This window comes from Armigeres subalbatus, chromosome 3 (genome assembly GCF_024139115.2).
Source record: "Armigeres subalbatus isolate Guangzhou_Male chromosome 3, GZ_Asu_2, whole genome shotgun sequence".
NCBI lineage: Eukaryota > Metazoa > Arthropoda > Insecta > Diptera > Culicidae > Armigeres > Armigeres subalbatus.
Genome location: NC_085141.1, coordinates 161,238,719 through 161,262,546, shown reverse-complemented (window position 1 = coordinate 161,262,546; position 23,828 = coordinate 161,238,719). Strand labels below are relative to the sequence as shown.

General features: G+C 39.2%; 1 protein-coding gene across 3 annotated transcripts in view; it reads right to left on the bottom strand.

Moving 5' to 3' along the window:
• Positions 1–23,828, bottom strand: part of LOC134219486 (GATA-binding factor A) — a 139,246-nt gene that overhangs the window by 3,525 nt on the left and 111,893 nt on the right. The window contains exons 3-6 of one of the 3 annotated variants that reach the window (XM_062698231.1): positions 18,265–18,615; positions 2,505–2,609; positions 1,964–2,136; positions 1,279–1,534 (exon numbers count right to left, since the gene is read on the bottom strand). In XM_062698231.1, coding sequence (XP_062554215.1) covers positions 1,279–1,534; positions 1,964–2,136; positions 2,505–2,609; positions 18,265–18,490 — 760 coding nt within the window. In that variant the 5' untranslated portion in view covers positions 18,491–18,615. Of the gene's footprint in view, positions 1–1,278; positions 1,535–1,957; positions 2,137–2,490; positions 2,610–18,264; positions 18,616–23,828 lie in introns of all 3 variants that reach the window. The other 2 variants (XM_062698230.1, XM_062698232.1) reach the window with 2 other exon arrangements.

The window sequence follows — 23,828 nt, the reverse complement described above, 5'->3', positions numbered from 1 at the left end:
AAAAATGGTTGCAGCAACTTAATCTGGTCACATATAAGTTGCAGCAACCTATATGCAACATGTGTGCTGCTAGGGTAGGTCTTCTCGACCTCTATACCACACCGGTCTCTGACGGCAGAGACGACGTCGTTCGAGTTCGTGACCTCGTCTAGTTGCTTGCACTGGATGGTAACTTCCGCACTCCACGACCTCACCTCAGCGCCTTCATCCAAGACCTTATGGGCCAGCTTCCTGTAGTCCTTCCCATTTGCTTGCGCTCCGTGTTTAAGTACCAAGATCTCACCGGTCTTGGTGCGTCTGATGCTTCGCACGTCCTAACCGGGTGTACCCTGTTAGGTATAAGTACGTTAGGCATAAGGATATTGGGCATAAGTACGTTAGGCATAACGGACGTCGAGCATAATGGACGATAGGCATAATGGACGTTCGGCATAAAATTACCTTTTTCTTTCATACTTTTTCCCAAGTTTCTTGAGAGTGCAGTGCCTCGGAGATGATTTCCGGGAAGATTTGGTTATGCTCGGTGGCTATGAAAACGCTGCGTCATCACTGACCAAAGTGTGGCCGTCATCTTCTAAATCCAACGCCGAGAAGTTGAATCGGCCTCCCCAGAGCCAGCACTCGTCCACGTCCGTCGCGTCCACGAAAGGTTCTGGATTGAATCTCCCTGCGACCAACGCCAAGCCGGCCAGATCGAGTTAGATTAGCCACTACTCCAGACTCCTCGAACGCCTGCCAGACGCCTGGCGTAACGACCCGGTAGAATACCCTCCCGTGAGCTAGCTAGTTTCAGGTCTTGCCTCTGTCCTTAGTTTTCTTTGCGGGTCGAGATGCGTTCGACTTCCGTTTCGCCCTACTGACCAGTTACCAGGGATTTTCAGTCCCTTGTGCCGATGCATTGCCGAGTGAAAACTCTCCAAAATGTCACGTGTCATTTGACATAATGTCGTTCTGCCTCTCACGCCTCAGATTAAACATTTAGAGCAATGTCCTGTTAAAAGAGTTTGATAAACATTTCGGGACCGATTTGCCATTTGGGAGTAACTTATTTTGTAAACAAACATTGTTTTATTGACTTTGCAAGCATCTTTCTCCAGTTCGCACTTCTTCACACGAAAAAGGCGGACCCGATGTTTACGTGTCCGTCTTTAACGTTTCACGTTCTGCCAGATCCCCAGCTACGCGAATATGTACGAGAATTATTTATAATTTTTAACTTGTTTGGAATTTTAGTACTGAATACTATAATATTCTGTTATGATATACGCCAACACTCACCATCGTTCATGTCGTCCTTTTTGCCGCTAACCAGAGCCATAACATCCGTCGCTCCACCGGATCCTGCTTTCTTTGGTTTCCGCTTTCGAGTTTGTATGCCATCTTTACGCATCGCCAACGGACGATTAACGCCATGCAGTTTGAAATACAGTCCACACGCGTTGCATACCGGTTCGCCGTCGTTGTTTCGCCGCCACAGCGTCGTCGTTCGCGTACCGCAGTTAGTACAGCAAAGGCCCAGTCTACGAGTCGCCGTCTGAAAGCAGAGAAGTGGTACTAAATTATAACAGTTTGCCTGTGTGACGCCAGCAAGCGTGGTTTATATCTCGGCTATCAGGAAAAGAGGGAAAGAGAGGAACCGAAGACAACATATCAAGAAGAATGATTGGCGTAGCGAAGTGTAAGAATGGTGGTCTTTCTACTATAGCTCTGGGATGAGAATTTGATATGAGAAACCTGACATGTATTTAAAGCTGTATGAGATTTTGAAGAGTTTTTGAGATTCAATTTACAGATTAAAAACATGGAATTACAGTTGAACATATTTAAAAAGGGTCAACCTTAATTAAGTATGTTGAAGATATCTTAAGAAAAGTGCAAAGAACAGCTTAAAAGGTGATATGTTGTCTTCAAAGGAAGGAAGCTAGTTTCTTTTGAAATACAAAATTGGAATACTCACACTCACCAATCTCTTGCTTGGCTTTATCAAGGGACGATTCATACCGTTCATCTTATGATAGAGCCCGCATGCATTGCAAAGATAGTGGCCGGTGCCGTCGCGACGCCAGAGTGGTGTTGAGATGGCCCCACAATTGACACATTCCCGTCCCTCGCCGAACTGGAAGTCCATTGCACTGTCTGTGTGATTGTGGGATTGTTTCGCGCCCGAACGGATCCACCCACGCGCCCAGCGCCATTGGTCGATTGCAATTAATTTATTTCACGCCGGGTCGAAGTTAAGGCCATCAATTAATCGAGTTTATTGGAGCAATTTAGTCGGACGAAGGACGCGTCGTGCAATTATAATGGTGCCATTTACATTTCAAAACAGCCCCCAGCCAAGAAAGGCAGAGAGTGTGTGTATGTGTTTTTGTGTGTGTGATTGGTGGTGGGTGGAATTTAGAACCGCCGCAGATTTACGCGATGGAGAAATAAAACGAGAGAAGGGGAAAGAGAAAATGCTTTAGTTAATTTATTCGCCATAGTCATTACCTTTTTCAAATTACCATATGGTGACGTCCGTTGGAATCCGGTCGGATCGTAAGCGCGCCAGGAGCTCATCATCACGTTTTGCGCGTAGAACTGAGGCGGCAGCTGGGTATGGGTCGTGCCTGATGAACATTTCCAAGGGTTCGCAAAGGGGTTTTTCGTGTCAATTTTGGACAGAGTTACCAAGAAAGAGAACAGAACAAAATGGAGATTGTTATTTGTGCAACATGATATAAGGATTAGCTGAAAGCACAGACAAACAGACATAACACTCGTCAAATTCCCATCGTTTACTGATTTACTGGTCAATTCAAATAATATTAGTTGGCCAATCGATCACTAGGGGCGCGCGCATCGGATTTGCTAGAGTTTGACGTTTGCTCACTACCGCCATCTGGATCGTGATTTGCCCAACTAACTGAAATTGCCCAACTAACTGAAATGTTCAATGTGTTATGTCTGTTTGTCTGTGCTGAAAGAGTCAATAATATGCTGGTGTTCATGATTATTGTCGACGAAGATTGATGATTTAAATTATTGTCCAAAAGTCTCAATGGCCTGAATAAATACAACTTTTTTTGGCAGAAGGCAATTTATAATGAAGTCTGCAATTTATAATGAAGCACGGATACAAATTTCTTCCATTTGCTTCAAAAATATACATGTTTATTTCCAAAATGGTAATATGTTTGAATCAAACATATTTATTTTTAAAACCAAATCAAATTCCTGTTTGTTTTATACATACACTAGTGGACAGCCCCTCACTCGCTCTTGCAAAAGTAAACAAAAACTCGAGTTCGGATCGGATCCGATCGGAAGTCAGCAGAGGAGCAGGAGCAAAAGTAGAAGCATATGTTTTCTTGCTTCCAAATTGATTATAGGGATGTTTTTCAGGTACAGAAAGGTAAGTAAATGAAATATGAACGTTTGGAATTGTGAAATCTGGTAGTCAAATGCTACCAGAATATGAAAATTGGTAGAATTGATAAGAAAATATTATGAGGGGTCGAACCAAAACAATAATATCCATGTTTGCTTAAAACATTTAGCTGGTTAAAACAACTTGAAACGCACATTTGATTCAATAAAAAGTTTTTGTTCGCTTCAAATGCAATAATATGTTTGTTCCAAACAGATTTATTTTTGATGCCAGAACAAACTGAATTTATGTTTGGATTTACCTACACGGAGAAAAATATTTAGTAAGTTCAAACAAATTTCGGGTTGCTTCAACCAAAACTTTAGGTTGAATTACGCACAAACATAACTTCACTTTGAATCAACTTTATTCATTAGTTGAAACTAACCAAAATTGTATGTTGTCCTTTTTCAGCTTCTTTAGTTAAGTTTGATAAATATTTGTTTGAAACAACCATGACTTTGGTTGTTTTGTTTTGACAGCTACGGAAATGAACAAAAGTTTAGGTTGATTCAACCAAAAAAGTTTGTTTCGAACAAAACCTACGTTGAATCAACAATCTTTTATAGTTTGAATTAATCAATTTTATGGTTGAAATTAATGCTGGATCATTCTGGTTTAATTTTTTTAACAAAACAATTAAATCATTTTATTTTTATAAAGCTTTATTGAACATATATAGCGTAATTTTAACAAACAAAAAATCGTAGTTGTTCATTATTATGCGGCGACTATACTACCGCCGCAAGCATAATTGTCCCTTGTCGATATGGGTTTCATATCAATGAAGGACATTTACGTTGGCAGCGGCAGCATATGATGAGTTAATCCGACAACGATCGGAATATTCCACAATTGTATAATGGGTAAAAATATCTTCTGGGGTTAAAGCACTGCTTCAGACTTCCCACCGCTCCCTAGTTTCAACATCCCGGAAACCGATCCTATTCCACAGCAAAATGTTTTAGTGTCACTTACTCGGTCGAAAGATGAATGGATCGCCTGTAGAGTAAACAAAAAATTGAATTTAAATTCGCCTGTTTCTACGGAGATTTAACTTACATATGTAGATAGCCAGTTCCAAGCACAGATCTTCCTATTAAACCCCTTGCCAGCTCCAAAGGATGCCTGAAACGTCCACGATGGCACAGGAAACTGTAACGATCGACGCTTAGCCTACCGAAAATTTAGACTCACTTGAAAGCTCAACACAAATATGATTGACGGAGCGCGCTGGGAAATGACAACCTCTAGAATATTAGTTTATCTCAAACTGATTTTCAGGTTATTTTTTTTATCAAGCAACAATTTAGGTTAAATTAGGTTGTTAAATTAGTTGAAATAACCTAGAAACCTAATTTAAATTATGAAACACATCGAAATTAAATACAACCCAATTTATGATTGAAACTAACTAAAATCCTTGATTGAAACAAGCATAATCAAGGTTGTATTAACCATACATTTAAAGGTAGAAACAAATCAAAAAAGTTGTTTGTTCCAAATTATTTTTCGAGTTTTAAATTAAACAAACTAGACTTAACAACAACTAAAAGTTTAGTTTGAAATTCAACCAACATTTTGGTTGTTTCAAACTAGATCGTTTTTTCTCCGTGTAGAATATGTTTGTTTTTAACATAGTTTTTTCTGCGTGAGGGTAGGGGGGACGAAACTTTTGCTTTACTTTATATAATAGTAAAAAGTCAAACTTTCTTTTATTTTGTATAGATTTTCAGTTGTTGTTGGTAGTAAAATTGCATTTTCTGCCAGGCAGAAATTGAAGCAAAAACTGATAATGATTTAGAGCCATTTTCGGTTTGTTTATAGTTTTTAGAGAAAACATCACATTGAAAGGGCAGCGCGTTCATATGGCTCAACTGAAATTTGGGTCAGTTTCCTATATTGTAAACACTTTCTTAAAACAAAAATTGCCCTTGATGCCCTTGAAGAAATCTTTCATACAATTTGTGTTTGTCTGGCCCAGCTTAGTATGGAGAGAAAAAAATGTTGTCGAATTCCACGGGGCACACCGTGAGAAATATAAATTAAGTTATGAGTATTGACATAGGAGAATTTTGAAGTACAAAGCGATAATTGAGAAGCCAGATGTGATAAGCGATAAGAATTAGGAAACAAGAAGTGAGTGATGAGACATAAAATCAGGGTTAAAAAAATTCGACAGCACTAGCATTCATTTTCTTATTTTCTTTCTGCTTTGAAATTAACCGAACCTTCCCGAAGAGGGAGAGAAGTAAACAACAGAGCTCACATCACCCAGTAGCCTTGCGAGCAAAGGCGTAGGATTACCAATCAGGAGATGGCAAGTTCGATTCTTGGTCCGGTCTAGGACGTTTTCGGGTTGGAAACATTCTCAACACTCTAGGCAATTAGGCATAATGTATCCATTGTACTTGCCGCACAAGATAAATACTCATGCCAATGAAAAGTTTTCAAGTAATAATTTAAAATACTAGAATAATAGGATACTAAGCATACTAAGTTGAAAAGCAGGCCAAGTTCCAGTTGGAATGTAGAGCCATTTAAGAAGAAGAAGTTCACATCACGTACAGCGCCGTTAATGTGAAAATCAACAAGTTGCCGCTTGGGTAAAGTGTATATTCACCCAGCAAATGATAAATGTATAACCGGGCCTTTCACTATCATGCGGTAACGCACGAACTGAGTAGGGGATGATGCCCCAAAACGCCCCCACTTTCTCTCCATGGCAAAATGCCTTTTGGGTATTCCCTCATATTTCCTGTGTTCGACACGCAGAAAAAACTATGTTAAAAACAAACATATTCTAGGTAAATCCAAACATAAATTCAGTTTGTTCTGGAATCAAAAATAAATTTGTTTGGAATAAACATATTATTGCATTTGAAGTGAATAAAAACTTTTTATTGAATCAAATGTGCGTTTCAAGTTGTTTTAACCAGCTAAATGTTTGAAGCAAACATGGATATTATTGTTTTGGTTCGACCCCTCATAATATTTTCTTATCAATTCTACCAATTTTCATATTCTGGTAGCATTTGACTACCAGATTTCACAATTCCAAACGTTCATATTTCATTTACTTACCTTTCTGTACCTGAAAAACATCCCTATAATCAATTTGGAAGCAAGAAAACATATGCTTCTACTTTTGCTCCTGCTCCTCTGCTGACTTCCGATCGGATCCGATCCGAACTCGAGTTTTTGTTTACTTTTGCAAGAGCGAGTGAGGGGCTGTCCACTAGTGTATGTATAAAACAAACAGGAATTTGATTTGGTTTTAAAAATAAATATGTTTGATTCAAACATATTACCATTTTGGAAATAAACATGTATATTTTTGAAGCAAATGGAAGAAATTTGTATCCGTGGAGTTTGAGATGTTCGTAACAAAAAAAAGTGAAAAAAGTGTCAACATAATCGAAAGGTAGGAAAAAGCTAAATTTTCCACATTTTGATGAAGCATCTAACATTTTGGCGAGGCAAAATTCCCTAGTGGAACCAACCCGTGAGCAACTTGACAGCTCCAGTACATTGTCAGTGTACCCCGAAAAATTGGTTCAGGTGGTTCTGTCAAACTCGATTATTTCGTGAGCATTTTCTGAATATGGCGTAAAAAGTTAAAAATAAACCCAAATTTTAATTATATATAATATTATTATTTATTCATTTATCACACAATTACACTACTCATTAGAAATTTTGATATAGGCTCGTATATACACAAGCTCTACGGAGCTGGGTGATGAATTGTATAGATATCACCACAACCTGGTTTGGCGCTGGAAGAATCGAAACAATTACATATAGGAGTACTTAGGCTGTGAACCATTCCACCGATTCCTTTAACTTTTAGTTACAATTTGACAGTTCGATGGTTTCTGTGTTGTTGTTGAGATAGTTTTTGTTCGTTTGATTCCAGATGGGTGTGATAAAAGCAAACAGCAATTTTTTTTTTTCTTTATTTTTGTGAATTTCGAAATGAATTCAGTTCTTCTCTTTAAATAGCAAATATTGACACTAGTAGAAATGGTTATATTTGTCTCATTTAAGTCATTTATTTTTATTGAAATAGGACAACGTGTGACAACAGTTAGCCCATATATTTTCTGTCAAATTTGCCCTTTCCGTTGCAGTTCCGCTAACATTGTGTTTGGGGCTTTATTCGGCGCGGAAAAGAATCAGTTTTATGAGTTTTATTACGGATGAATTTTTTATGCCATCAAAATACTTCGATGATTATTAATGGCTTCCTGTGCTAAAATGTGTTAAGCTAACTTGTTAATAAAACATGTTGGTGGGTGTTGTAGATGGTCATATCGATGCGATATCCAAGCTGCGCATAATGTTTCCCGACGTTGAAGTTCGTGTTTCGGTTAACCGTTAATAAGTAGGGTAAGACGGTATAATGCGCCCCACCTGGCCAAAACGCCCCCCTTTGATTTCTAGAAAACTATAACTAATTAAGGATCAAAATCAGTTGGTACCTATAAGTATTTGTAAACCCATCATACTATGTGAATGTGGAAGTATTTTTGAATTACGCATTGAAAATAATAGCAAAATACAAAAAGTTACATTTTTGATGTAACTTTTCATGTTTGTTTGCTCAACATTCTGGAGCGACTCTAGCATACTGTCCGCAAAACTTGCACTGGAACACTCAATTGGGCAACAAAATAACTTTTCTCAGTGGTTAATATGATATAAAATTGCTTCCATCTTCAAAAATGTAACGATTTTCGGAAACATGTATCACTGGCCAAAACGCCCCAGTGTAGGCAGGACGATATGCCCTTACCAACTGGACACAAGCGCAGCGAGCCTGCAGCAGTTGCTTCCAAATTGTATGGAAAATATTGAAATGTAATTCACACCTGCTTAAAAGGATCTATGTTGGTTTTTTAATGTCAAGCGCAAAGGGATTTATAAACTTTTTATTATGGGATTTATAAAATATTAATGAAGGGCTATGAAACGTTATTGGTTAAGGTGGGGCATATTGCCCAGGCACTTTCTGAAATTCATTTTTTCACGACTTTTGACTTTTCAAAAAAGCTTTATTACGTGTTATCTGTAATATTTTTATATGACTACTCATGGGCAATGCTTTTGCGACTTCCTGAACTACCAAATAACACAAAGTTAGCATAAATTGCGTTGAAAAGTAAAAAGTTATCAAGAAGTTGCCTTAGGGGGGGGGCATATTATACCGTCTTACCCTATTTTTAACTCCGTCTCCGGGATCTTGCAAATTAAAAGATCATCTTTGTTGGCCTCAATATGTTCTGAAGTCTGAACAAGCTCATGTTTACAATGCTCACAATTTATTTTTCCAATAAACTGTTTTGAACGTGGATTGCTGAATAAATCAATGATTGAAGCCAAAAGTCATCAATCACAGTGGCGGACGCAAGCGGTTCAACAACCGGAACATTGGCATCGTTTTTATCTTCTATCGTAGTCGTGTAGTATTTTTGTCGCAACTGGATTACCACCCACTTTTATTTTATATATTAAACTCTGTGCTTCGAAAGCTCAATACAAGAAAAAATAAATGAAATCAAATTAGTTTTGTTTTAATTTAGTTCAATTAATGGTTCCAATTATCTCTACGCCTTTTTGTACTGCAACTCTTGCCCGTAGTTTGGCATCAACAAAAGACGAAACAAAAATATATTTTCCCTTACAACAAAACCGTGTCGGCGATGCAGGATGACCCGTTGTTTACGTTGTGTGGCGCCATCTGCTATTTTCCAAGTGGGTACGCGAAACTATGGCTTTCTGTCATCTTGTGGGGGGGTTGAGTGGAACTAACCTACAATATACTATGCGTCTCCACGCACTTTCCATACCTGAATTCTGATTCGCTAGCTACTAGCTAAAAGGCGTTTTGCCTCATGAGTTTTCCGGCAAAAGTATATCACCACTTTTTGGAAATGTTAATATTATCAATATGGTTGAGATTTTCTACAATTGAGGGGGATAGAAGCAGAGGGTCATAAGTGACATTTTGGTCAAAATTGAGTTGACTACAGCAAAAAATGCTTTGGTTCTCCAGCTTTGCGGCAATATGTTGATAAAGTTTGTACGTTGTGCGTTTAAACAAGTGCAGTTTTCCCGTGTGCAAGTTCGCACTCAAACATGCATACTAGATCCAAACCGAGTTCATCATAAACCGAACCAAAATCGCACCCGGTTTGAACACGAGTGTGCGCCCAAGTTCAAACACACGGGGTTGAACATGGAAGTTTAAACATCAGTTTACACACAGCATGCTGTTCATTTGTTCATATTGGTCAAGTGGTTTCTCTTCTTGAGTAGCGGTGATGGCCTAGTGGTAACTCGTTTGGCGTTCACTCAGGGCACTAGTGTTTGAATCCTTGTCTTTAGATTTTTTTTAGGAATGGCACATAAGTAGTTTTAGTTTTATAAATGCCACTTTTCAGCCCTTGTCAGGTGGTTTGCACTTAGTCCGATATCTCAATATCACAACAATTTGTTTACTCAACATTTTGCATACAATTTTCAGATTCTTAATGTTCATAACAACTGAATATTATGTGCATTTTCCCGGTAAGATAACCGGCAGCCTTCAATGTAATGATTATTTAAAGTGTCCTTGCGTTTATGTGCTAAACGAGGTAAAATACATAAGTCTCTGTTCGTCTGTCTAAAATGTAGCCCCTAATTATTTTATATCCGTTACATATGCAAGCATGCATTTTGTTTTGTTAGATACGATGGGATTTGCATATCGTGAATAAAATATAGATGTTGATTCCAAAAAGTTCTAAGACACACTTAGAACTTAGAACTTAGAACTTAGAACTAGACACACTTAGAAAATTTAGTGGGGAGGGAGGTTGTTAACCAAAAATTCAAATTGATAGAAATCTAAAAAGATAGTAGGGGGTCTGTTCATAATGTATTCTATATTGCTATGTATAAATAATACGCCGATGACATTATGCAATACAAAGAAAATTCACAAACGATGGAGCTCCACGTCAGAAATGAACCCACAAATCCTTAAACATAAAAGTCTTATAAACTACATTACATGGCTCTTATAAAAGATAAAATCTCCAATTATGACAATCTAAAAAATTACGAAACTAAAATTAAAGCCCCGTTTATCATAAGGTTCTTCAAAAAGGTCGAAAACCCTCTCCCTGGAATAAAGAAATCTCAATGCAACCCAGAACTTCGCTTCAGATTCTCGGTATATTTATCAAGTACTACCGCAAAGTAAGTAGAATGAATTATCGCCATATAAACGTGTCAGAAAAATCTTATCCCAAAATTTTAGAAATATGAACTGATCAGATTTTTGGTGGTTGTAGAATCCTGAATCCACTCAGAGCAGATTCGAACCTAAGACGTCATGAATGAAAGGCCTGAATCAAGACCTCACCTCTATAAACGCTTCGTTATGCAAGTGCGAAAAATGTGCACAACATATTTCAATTTTTCGATCATACCTTCATTGAAGTTTGGTTAAATTCTCTTATTCGAGATATGAATAACAAGGCTGGGAAACGTGAAGAATCAACAATAGTTTCCCTAGCAACCCGTTTATTTACTCAAACGTAACATTCTCATGTGCAAGCGCACATGTTTGAACCCAAGTTTAAACTCGATGTAACATTGTACATTGCGCCTGGGTGTATCGGAGTTCAGGCTCGTGTTCAGATTGCTATGTGCACGTTCGAACATAGCAAGCAATGTTTGATTGGGTGCACAAACTTAGGTGAACATCTCACACATGTTGCACCTTGAAGACTGACTTTCATAGAATTTATATGAAGGGAAAAAATATGAAAACTAACTTTTTGTCTTTTACACTCCTTTACATTTAACCCCTTCAATTTGAAGATGGCATCAGCTAGCTATATTGTATAAGGTGGTTATACTAAAAAGCCACAAATTGGCCATCTTGGAAACTAAGTGCTTTTTCTAGTGATTTTTCAAGAGCACGAATTGAAAGAGGCACAACGCCCATGGGGATGAAACATCCGTAGCTCGTTTGCTTACTTATGCTAAACAATCGACTTTAATTTTAGCATTGTACGAACATTATTACGCTAGATTTGAGCTTTTGATAATATGAGTAGAAAACCTTGTGGTGAATTTCAAATTCAAATTTCGTTGAATTCTTCCCTTGAAGAAGACTCGAAATAGAGTCGAAACGTCGGTAAAATCTAAAACATTCGTTTTGATTATCCAAGACTGCAACGCCGTTAGAAGTAGCTCCGATATACCAACAGCAGTCGAACCCTCTTCATCATTATGAAAAAAAATCCTTAGTAAAAACTAATATTTTGTAGACTACGCTTTGTTTTTAAAACTACCATGAAATTTCAGTTAATTTTACCATGGTTTCAGAAAAAATCACCACAGTTTCAGTTCGACTAAAATAAAAACTCACCCTAAAAAAATAGAAATTTCCCATAAAAAATTAGAAAATTGCCAATAAAGTAATCAGGGTATGAGCAATTAATAAATATAAAATTTCCACAAATAAAACAAAATTTCCATAAACAAAATAGCAAAAATAGCAATTATAAAAGAAGAATTTTCCATAAAGAAATCAAAATGTTCCACGAAAAAAATACAAAATTTCCATAAATAAATCAATAATAAACAATAAAAAATACCAAATTTTCCACAAAATAAATATATTTTTCCCATAAAAAAAATGGAAATTTTCCACAAAAGCTTTGTTGATCAATAAAAAAAAGATAATTCCATAAGGAAATATAAAAAAGCAGTCAAACTGTGCTTTTTTCCATAGATGACCCCTTCTTTAAAAGCGTTTGAAGCTCATGTAAAATTTCATATGCTTTATTGCTTTCTTGTATTTTTTTATGGAAACTTTATTATTTTGTTATTGCTCTTAATTGATTATTTTGTGGAAATTTTTTAATTTTCTATGAAAAAAAAGGGGCCCTCCTTAGCCGTGTGGTAAGACGCGCGGCTACAAAGCAAGACCATGCTGAGGGTGGCTGGGTTCGATTCCCGGTGCCGGTCTAGGCAATTTTCGGATTGGAAATTGTCTCGACTTCCCTGGGCATACAAGTATCATCATGTTAGCCTCATGATATACGAATGCAAAAATGGTAACTTGGCTTAGAAACCTCGCAGTTAATAACTGTGGAAGTGCTTAATGAACACTAAGCTGCGAGGCGGCTCTGTCCCAGTGTGGGGATGTAATGCCAATAAGAAGAAGAAGAAGAAGATGAAAAAAAAAAATTTTTGGGGGAAATGTTGTAATTGTGTATTGCTAATGTTGATTTATTTATGGAAATTTTGATTTTTTATGTACAGGTTATCCGACTTCGTCAGTAGATGGGAATAACCAGCGCGGGGGGGGAGGGGGGGTGGGGGTGTGTGGTGGACATACATTTTCAGTGCAAAACGTAAAAAAACGAGCATAAATTCCATACAAAAATCCAAGATGGCTGAGTTGGGGATATTGACAAGTCAGAACACCCCCCAATAAATGCATCCTGGTTGTGAGCGCCTAAATATAGACCTTTTTATACATAACAGCAAAACACACGCGACCGAAAATATCCTCACTCTTTATCGATCATGTTTCTCTAGGCTTTAATCACACGCATGTGTGAACTGAACGCTCTCGAGTGTGAATCAATACACTCTTCTCTTTACTTGTAAAATCTCTACACATTTCAAGACGCAGTGTCACCCCCTGTGAGGGGTGAGAATGGGTCAATTTTGAACAACATATAATTTTGGAGAGTTTCTCTCATTTATTATTTTTTCCCCACACAGTGGTAAATTTATTATTCAAGCTTGTACCCAGGCTTGTACCAAACTAATAAAAACTTGTTTCCAATGTTAACTACTAAAGCTTGTATCATTTACTTGGAACATACCACATTTTGGTCCACTGACACCACCGTTGACGACTGAGTGAGAAAGAAGAATGAAGGATTTATGGGGTAAACAGAATGGAGTAGAAAGAATGGAGAAGAAAGACGTTAGAAAAACAAAAACAGGAAGAAAGAAGAAGGAAAAAGAAAAAGAGAGAGAGGGAGAAGAGAGAATGACGAAGGGAGCAGGGAAAGAAGAAGAAAAAAGAAGAAGAAAGAAAGGAGAATTAAGAAAGATAAAGAAAGATGGAAAAACTAAAAGCGAAAAGGGAAAAAGGAAAAGGAAGAAGAAAGAAGGGAGATGGGAAAATGAAGAATGGAAAACGAAGAGGAAGAATAAAGAAGGGAGGGATGTATAATTTGATCAATTTCACACTTCTCACCTCTTATACCTTTCTTCTCACTCCCCACTTCTCATTTCTCACTTTTCACTTCTCACTTCACTTTTTTCAATTCTTATTTTTCGATTTTTATTATCCAGTACCCGCTTCTCGCCTCTTTATTCTTTATAACTTAATTCCAATTTTCATTTCTCATTTCCCACTTCTCGATTTTCACTTCTCACCTCTCATTTCTCCAGCACACTTCTTACTACTCATTTCTTATTTCTTACTCCTCACTTTTTACTTCACGCCTCACAGCTCTCACTTCTCAATTATTTGTAAATTCCGACTTTTTTTTTTATTTCTTATATGATGTGAGATGTGAACAAAAATGTCACATTCTCCAATTCTCACTTCACACTTTAGAATTCTCACTTTTCACTACTCGAAAACTGAGACGAATATTTTCAACTAGGCTAGATGTACCAGTTGTGGCTATAGCACCAGTTGTCGCACTAGTGCTTTATATGCCAAATGGCCAATAAAATCACCACAAACCAAGTTCATATCGATAAAGCATATTAATATTATACGATAACACCTTTGATTTCCTCCAAAACAAGCAAAGCATAATTTAAAAAATTGATTTTGTTTAATTTTTGACGTCCTTTGCACCAGTTGTCGCACTAGTGGTCCCTATTTGGCCAGTCCCATAAGAAAACAATGGGATTTGCCAAATAAGGAACCAAAATTAAGAATAGTGCCAGTTCGGAGACGAGCCAGCCTCGGGCTGAAAGTCTCTTTAATAAAGACACAAAAAAAAAAAAAGAATAGTGCCACAACTGGTGCATGTGTTCCTATTATGGATTAATCAATTTTGAGGATAATAACGAACTTTATTGTGGTTTTCACAGCTGTTCTAAGGAGCTGTTCTAAGTTCTTAGGAGTAAAACCTTTCGCTTGATATATAAAGTCCACCCACATGCCTTTTACTCATTTAAAAAAAAAATAGTTGTTCTTATGTATGGCGACAATTGGTACACCCACCCTATTCGACCAAGCAGTATTTGACTAAATGGCCTGACACCGAATGAAGCTACAATGTTGCTATAACTTTTATTGAAAACTAGCAGACCCAACGAACATCGTTTCGCCTAAAATTGATGTATTCTCTGATAAGATATCGAGTTATGAGTGTTCTTAAACCACCTTAAGAACGTTCCTCGGCCCCAAAAACCTCTGCATACAAATTTTCACGCCGATCGGTTCAGTAGTTTCCGAGTCTATAAGGTTCAGACAGACAGAAATTCATTTTTAGGGTTATGGATTATGGTCGGCGTAGAAATCAGGATACTAGCTATTGTGTTCTAATATTTTTTAAATTTAAATCTTATTAATTCTATCGCTAGAATTAGGCTCATATTAAAAGGGTTGCGAAAGACGCATAATGCCAATGCCGAATTTTGGGTCCGTGACGTTAGGCATAAGGACGTTAGGCATCAGATTTGTGAGTTGTGAAGAAATCCGAAACGATCGTATATGATCGGTCTGAAGTTGAATATCTTTCGGATGCTTGATTTGTCCAATCACCACATGTGCTTTACTGTTGTATATCCACAGTCAAGCGAGTGCACATTGTTTATTAAACGAGAGGATCGCACTCTATGCCCCCAACAACGGGCTGGGCGGATTTGTATAGAGTGCGAATCAATCACACTTTGCTTTGCCAAAGGCTTGCTTGGCTGAAGCATTTGATGAGTTTGATTGACCTACGCATATGCAGTCGCGTGTACTCAGACGACTGATGACGGTGGAAGACCGACACTTGATTACAATTAATTGCATTTTATTCGGCCACTCGGTCGCACAAAAACCATTTTTTTGTTAAATATCTTGGCTGTACATATGCATAGCACATGTTTCGAAATGGACAAATTGATATAAAATTTTTTCGCAAATTTCATATCAACTTGTCCTTTTCGAAACATGTACTGTGTATATGTACAGCCAAGATATTTAACAAAAAAATATTGGCGATTTGTTTTTTCAAAACTTCTGGAAATAGAACCCATAAAAATACATATTTAGAATTGCTTTGTCTCTAACTATTAAACCCTTATTTACTCAAGCAAATGTAGGGCATTTATAGTTTTCTTATTGATGATAGTAAAGTTTAAAAATGCTATTGATAACATTTTTGGACCTGGGCAAAATGTACTATTTCAGGGAAACTATCCCGTTTTCCTTATCATTGAACATACAGGGGTTAGACAAAAAGGTTGAGATAGGTAAAAATTTGTCCAAATTCAAATCAGCATAACTTTGCGTATAATTATCCGATTTTGATAAAACCAGGACCATCAGAAGCGGACACTCTTCTAGTATACTGTCCCTCTGCAAAACCTTGATTTGGTCCTTGGCCATCGGAGATGTTCCAGGTTTTCCGAGGGTATGTTCAAGATGCATTTTTTCCTCTGCTTGTCATTTTATGTGACGTTTACTTTCATCATGTTTTATGCTTTCTCCAAAAACTAGAACTAATATGCCGATCAATGGTGGCTGTAGATCGAGAATCCATTTAAACTACGCAGAGATATGGTCATTTCCGTAAAAACGGTACTGGGAACATGATGAAATGATAACAGATCGGAATAATGCAAATATGAGTAATCTGACTTCATGGCTTTGCGAGACGATGATTACAGAAACATTTCCAGAATGATAATGTCCACTGCCACCCTTACAGCAGGTTCCATGGGCCTTCCAGGAGGGGCCGGTTTTGGCACCATCTGGAACCATGCATATATGGGTGTCAAAAGTCATGTTTTTCCAAGACGATGAATGTAGGATCTTTATTAAAGATACATTTTGAGGACTGTAAGACTCTCTGGCCAATTTGTAACAGGTTCCGGGTGTTCTGCGAAAGTGACATTTGTTCAGGGTGTATGGCCAATCCCGTACCGTTTTCACGAAAATGGCCATATCTCTGCGTATATCTAACGGATTTTCGATCTGCAGCCAGCATTGATCAGCATATTAATTCTAGTTTCTGGGGAATGCATAAAATATGATGGCAGTAAACGTCATATAAAATGACAAGCAGAAGAAAAAATGCATTTTTAATATACCCTCAAAAAATCCGGAAAATCTCCGGTGGCCAATGCCCAATCGGAGGTATACTAGAAGTATACTAGAAGAGTTTCCGCGTCCGATGGTCCCAGTTTCATCAAAATCGGATCATTCTACGCAAAGTTATGCTGATTTGAACTTCGACAATTTTTTGCATATCTCAACCTTTTTGTCTAACCCCTGTATATTCATCTTATCGCAAAACAAAAAAAAGTACTAATTTCGTCGCAAAAAACCGGGTCGAGGAGCGGTAACCCTACTAAAATAGAAGAGGTACTGCTAATACATCAACGAAACATTATTTTACAGCCGTCTTTGAGTGATGAAATGGGTGCTTTAATTACCATTATGCAACTCAAATTATAGCACTCATTTGGGTGCTATAATGAAAAACCAACATCAGAACAGTAGTTACATGACTATATTTTAATGAATTAGATTGGGTAAATGTTCAAATAGTTTCAATAGCGTCGCGCAATAAATTGAATATGTAGTTTGATGGCCATGACAGCAGAATTTTCCAAAGGCAAGTTTATCTATCGCTTCAAAGCTCGTTGAGCCATGCAATGTGGCACTTTATAGCTTTATACGGATACATATACAAACGAAAATATCGCATTATATTGAAACATGAATTATCGATGCTAAGATTATTTTTCTCGAATTCCACTAAATAACAATATTTCCTAAAAGAAATAAATGTATAAACTGCACAAATGGCGACAAATGAAGGAAATAAATGTATAAACTGCACAAATGGCGACCTTTGCCATCATTTAAAAGGAGAAAATTTAAGATGTTGCTAAATACGAAAATGCTCAAAACAAAAGCACGTGTTTCTCTAACCGTTTGCTTACGTCCGACATTTATCAATGTCAAAATGCATTGAAATGATTGAAATCGACACTGTCACACTTTTGATCACAGTTTGCAAACCGTCACTCTTTCAAACTGTGTTGTTCGATTTAGTGTGATCATTTTTTTCTGTAAACTCGATTTTTTCAGGATTTTCTCTACATTTCCAAGCTTTGCTGTGCTCGCCATTGCATGAGTATGTATCTTGTGTGGCAAGTACAATTGATACACTATGCAAAGGGAGTCTAGAATGTTTCCCACCCGAAAACATCCTGGACCGAATCGAGAATCAAACTCGCCATCTCCGGGGATTGACAATCCCACGCTTCTGCTCGCAAGGCTAACAAAGACGTTGCAAATTAAAATCATGTTTCATATCAAGCAACTCTTTATTCAATGAAGTTATCAGTAAGAAAGTTTGAGAACGATCAGTTTATCCAATGATAAGGTTATTTAGGGATTAAATTAGGTTTGGCTCATTTTGACTTTAAGATATTAGACACAAACAAGATGTATGATAAATATCTAATTATTTATAAAATAAATTTTATTACAACTTCAAATACTAAACCAAAACCACAATTGCAACGACGAAAACAATCAATTTTTACCACATTTATCAAAAGTTAAAAACTCATTAGCCACTACTTACCGAATCCATCCGTGGGCCACCCATTCTGTGCCGGAAAGTTCGTCGCATGTCCGTACTGTGAGTGGCCCAGAGCCCGATTGGACGGAACGTAAACTGGGGCGTTGGCGGCGGCTGCCGCTGCTGCTGCAGCTGCCGAGGCCGTTTGGTGATACGAGCCGGAGTTCCCCGTTGCCACCGCAGCTGCTGTCATGTCGGAGTACGCGGCCGCTGCAGTCGAGTGAAACATGATCTGCTGGTAACCAGCTAAAACTGGTGGTGCACCTCACTTAGTGCTGTAGGGGAGTTGCGATTAATGACTCGTAATGAACACGGTGGAATGTGGCGACGAACTGTTGAAAGTGTGGATCGATTCTGGAATTTGAAGAGAAAGAAGCGTATCAAATTGTGTCACGTGTCGTTCTAATTTGAGAAAATATGGTTTTGCTAGATAAGTGCACATAAATCAAATATGAACTGATGTGTGTAGGTATTACAAACTGGACTAAATATTAACAAGGAAAAATTGATTGTGGAAACTGATATGCATTTGAATAATTGATTCCGATATCACGCATTGTTCAATATTAGGTCACTCAGCATATTTCCGATCAAGAACTTAAACTAAGACTATCGAAATGAAGAAAAAATGTTAAGATGATCGTCGGCAAATTTTAGCCAATAGAAATTGTATGTGCAGGCATTCACCATTTTTTCGATTGTCTAAAAGGGGACATTTATTCCTGCGTGCCTCAAAAGATACAAATTCATGCAATGCAATGAGAAAGGTAGATCAAGTAAGAAGTGAAAATGTATTTTTCTGACAGTGCTATGACTAGTTGGGTGTTCAACCGAAATGTAAAATAAAATAATACTATATATACGTCCCAGTGATTACATTATGAGTTCAGTGCGAGATTTCTCTTGTTTCGGACAGCAGAACGATGGCACGATCGGACGAAATATTGTGTTCTGCATTGCGCGGCCGGTAATAAAAATCAGTTCAGTGCGAGATTTCTCTTGTTTCGGACAGCAGAACGATGGCACGATCGGACGAAATATTGTGTTCTGCATTGCGCGGCCGGTAATAAAAATCAGTTCAGTGCGAGATTTCTCTTGTTTCGGACAGTAGAACGATGGCACGATCGGACGAAGACGAAATATTGTGTTCTGCTTTGCGCGGCCGGTAATAAAAATCAGTTCAGTGCGAGATTTCTCTTGTTTCGGACAGTAGAACGATGGCACGATCGGACGAAGACGAAATATTGTGTTCTGCTTTGCGCGGCCGGTAATAAAAATCAGTTCAGTGCGAGATTTCTCTTGTTTCGGACAGCAGAACGATGGCACGATCGGACGAAGACGAAATATTGTGTTCTGCTTTGCGCGGCCGGTAATAAAAATCAGTTCAGTGCGAGATTTCTCTTGTTTCGGACAGTAGAACGATGGCACGATCGGACAAAGACGAAATATTGTGTTCTGCTTTGTGCGGCCGGTAATAAAAATCAGTTCAGTGCGAGATTTCTCTTGTTTCGAACAGCAGAACGATGGCGCGATCGGACGAAATATTGTGTTCTGCTTTGCGCGGCCGGTAATAAAAATCAGTTCAGTGCGAGATTTCTCTTGTTTCGGACAGTAGAACGATGGCACGATCGGACGAAGACGAAATATTGTGTTCTGCTTTGCGCGGCCGGTAATAAAAATCAGTTCAGTGCGAGATTTCTCTTGTTTCGGACAGCAGAACGATGGCACGATCGGACGAAATATTGTGTTCTGCATTGCGCGGCCGGTAATAAAAATCAGTTCAGTGCGAGATTTCTCTTGTTTCGGACAGCAGAACGATGGCACGATCGGACGAAGACGAAATATTGTGTTCTGCTTTGCGCGGCCGGTAATAAAAATCAGTTCAGTGCGAGATTTCTCTTGTTTCGGACAGCAGAACGATGGCACGATCGGACGAAGACGAAATATTGTGTTCTGCTTTGTGCGGCCGGTAATAAAAATCAGTGCAGTGCGAGATTTCTCTTGTTTCGGACAGCAGAACGATGGCACGATCGGACGAAATATTGTGTTCTGCATTGCGCGGCCGGTAATAAAAATCAGTTCAGTGCGAGATTTCTCTTGTTTCGGACAGCAGAACGATGGCACGATCGGACGAAATATTGTGTTCTGCATTGCGCGGCCGGTAATAAAAATCAGTTCAGTGCGAGATTTCTCTTGTTTCGGACAGTAGAACGATGGCACGATCGGACGAAGACGAAATATTGTGTTCTGCTTTGCGCGGCCGGTAATAAAAATCAGTTCAGTGCGAGATTTCTCTTGTTTCGGACAGTAGAACGATGGCACGATCGGACGAAGACGAAATATTGTGTTCTGCTTTGCGCGGCCGGTAATAAAAATCAGTTCAGTGCGAGATTTCTCTTGTTTCGGACAGCAGAACGATGGCACGATCGGACGAAGACGAAATATTGTGTTCTGCTTTGCGCGGCCGGTAATAAAAATCAGTTCAGTGCGAGATTTCTCTTGTTTCGGACAGTAGAACGATGGCACGATCGGACAAAGACGAAATATTGTGTTCTGCTTTGTGCGGCCGGTAATAAAAATCAGTTCAGTGCGAGATTTCTCTTGTTTCGAACAGCAGAACGATGGCGCGATCGGACGAAATATTGTGTTCTGCTTTGCGCGGCCGGTAATAAAAATCAGTTCAGTGCGAGATTTCTCTTGTTTCGGACAGTAGAACGATGGCACGATCGGACGAAGACGAAATATTGTGTTCTGCTTTGCGCGGCCGGTAATAAAAATCAGTTCAGTGCGAGATTTCTCTTGTTTCGAACAGCAGAACGATGGCGCGATCGGACGAAATATTGTGTTCTGCTTTGCGCGGCCGGTAATAAAAATCAGTTCAGTGCGAGATTTCTCTTGTTTCGGACAGTAGAACGATGGCACGATCGGACGAAGACGAAATATTGTGTTCTGCTTTGCGCGGCCGGTAATAAAAATCAGTTCAGTGCGAGATTTCTCTTGTTTCGGACAGCAGAACGATGGCACGATCGGACGAAATATTGTGTTCTGCATTGCGCGGCCGGTAATAAAAATCAGTTCAGTGCGAGATTTCTCTTGTTTCGGACAGCAGAACGATGGCACGATCGGACGAAGACGAAATATTGTGTTCTGCTTTGCGCGGCCGGTAATAAAAATCAGTTCAGTGCGAGATTTCTCTTGTTTCGGACAGTAGAACGATGGCACGATCGGACAAAGACGAAATATTGTGTTCTGCTTTGTGCGGCCGGTAATAAAAATCAGTTCAGTGCGAGATTTCTCTTGTTTCGGACAGCAGAACGATGGCGCGATCGGACGAAATATTGTGTTCTGCTTTGCGCGGCCGGTAATAAAAATCAGTTCAGTGCGAGATTTCTCTTGTTTCGGACAGTAGAACGATGGCACGATCGGACGAAGACGAAATATTGTGTTCTGCTTTGCGCGGCCGGTAATAAAAATCAGTTCAGTGCGAGATTTCTCTTGTTTCGGACAGCAGAACGATGGCACGATCGGACGAAATATTGTGTTCTGCATTGCGCGGCCGGTAATAAAAATCAGTTCAGTGCGAGATTTCTCTTGTTTCGGACAGCAGAACGATGGCACGATCGGACGAAGACGAAATATTGTGTTCTGCTTTGTGCGGCCGGTAATAAAAATCAGTGCAGTGCGAGATTTCTCTTGTTTCGGACAGCAGAACGATGGCACGATCGGACGAAATATTGTGTTCTGCATTGCGCGGCCGGTAATAAAAATCAGTTCAGTGCGAGATTTCTCTTGTTTCGGACAGTAGAACGATGGCACGATCGGACGAAGACGAAATATTGTGTTCTGCTTTGCGCGGCCGGTAATAAAAATCAGTTCAGTGCGAGATTTCTCTTGTTTCGGACAGCAGAACGATGGCACGATCGGACGAAATATTGTGTTCTGCATTGCGCGGCCGGTAATAAAAATCAGTTCAGTGCGAGATTTCTCTTGTTTCGGACAGCAGAACGATGGCACGATCGGACGAAGACGAAATATTGTGTTCTGCTTTGCGCGGCCGGTAATAAAAATCAGTTCAGTGCGAGATTTCTCTTGTTTCGGACAGCAGAACGATGGCACGATCGGACGAAATATTGTGTTCTGCATTGCGCGGCCGGTAATAAAAATCAGTTCAGTGCGAGATTTCTCTTGTTTCGGACAGTAGAACGATGGCACGATCGGACGAAGACGAAATATTGTGTTCTGCTTTGCGCGGCCGGTAATAAAAATCAGTTCAGTGCGAGATTTCTCTTGTTTCGGACAGTAGAACGATGGCACGATCGGACGAAGACGAAATATTGTGTTCTGCTTTGCGCGGCCGGTAATAAAAATCAGTTCAGTGCGAGATTTCTCTTGTTTCGGACAGCAGAACGATGGCACGATCGGACGAAATATTGTGTTCTGCATTGCGCGGCCGGTAATAAAAATCAGTTCAGTGCGAGATTTCTCTTGTTTCGGACAGCAGAACGATGGCACGATCGGACGAAGACGAAATATTGTGTTCTGCTTTGCGCGGCCGGTAATAAAAATCAGTTCAGTGCGAGATTTCTCTTGTTTCGGACAGCAGAACGATGGCACGATCGGACGAAATATTGTGTTCTGCATTGCGCGGCCGGTAATAAAAATCAGTTCAGTGCGAGATTTCTCTTGTTTCGGACAGTAGAACGATGGCACGATCGGATGAAGACGAAATATTGTGTTCTGCTTTGCGCGGCCGGTAATAAAAATCAGTTCAGTGCGAGATTTCTCTTGTTTCGGACAGCAGAACGATGGCACGATCGGACGAAGACGAAATATTGTGTTCTGCTTACCGGTAAGACGAAATATTGTGTTCTGCTTTGCGCGGCCGGTAATAAAAATCAGTTCAGTGCGAGATTTCTCTTGTTTCGAACAGCAGAACGATGGCGCGATCGGACGAAACATTGTGTTCTGCTTTGCGCGGCCGGTAATAAAAATCAGTTCAGCGGAACGATGGCGCGATCGGACGAAATATTGTGTTCTGCATTGCGCGCCCGGTAGGCCGGTAGTTAGTTTGTACTACTTTTCGCGCCCGATTCATGGCTAGGTAAAATCACTGTGTATAAAAAATAACACGGTCGTATCGCTTATCAGAGTGAATCCAGATCCAACGATGCCTACCAATTAACTGATAATCCTTCCTGTGGTTTTTGTGGAGACGCAGAGGTAAACACGGTCTTAAAATAGCAAAAACCACCTACTAATATTCCTTCCTTCTTCCTAACTGACTACAAGGACGTGGCCGGCGCCGTTATTGATCATTTGAATTTTAGAGTCACTGAAACTTGCACACTGAGAATGCTTGAACAATCCCAGTCAATCATTCAGTTGATTCTTTGTGCAATTTCACTGATTCTGGTCAATCACGGAGTAGCAACCATAGATATGTGTAGTCAGTCAAAGCTAAGCTAAGCTAAGCTAGTCCCAGTGATTACATTATCTGACATCGATAGTGGTCCTACTCGTTTCGTACATCACAACAAAGTTAAGGAACACATGTCCGATATCAAATT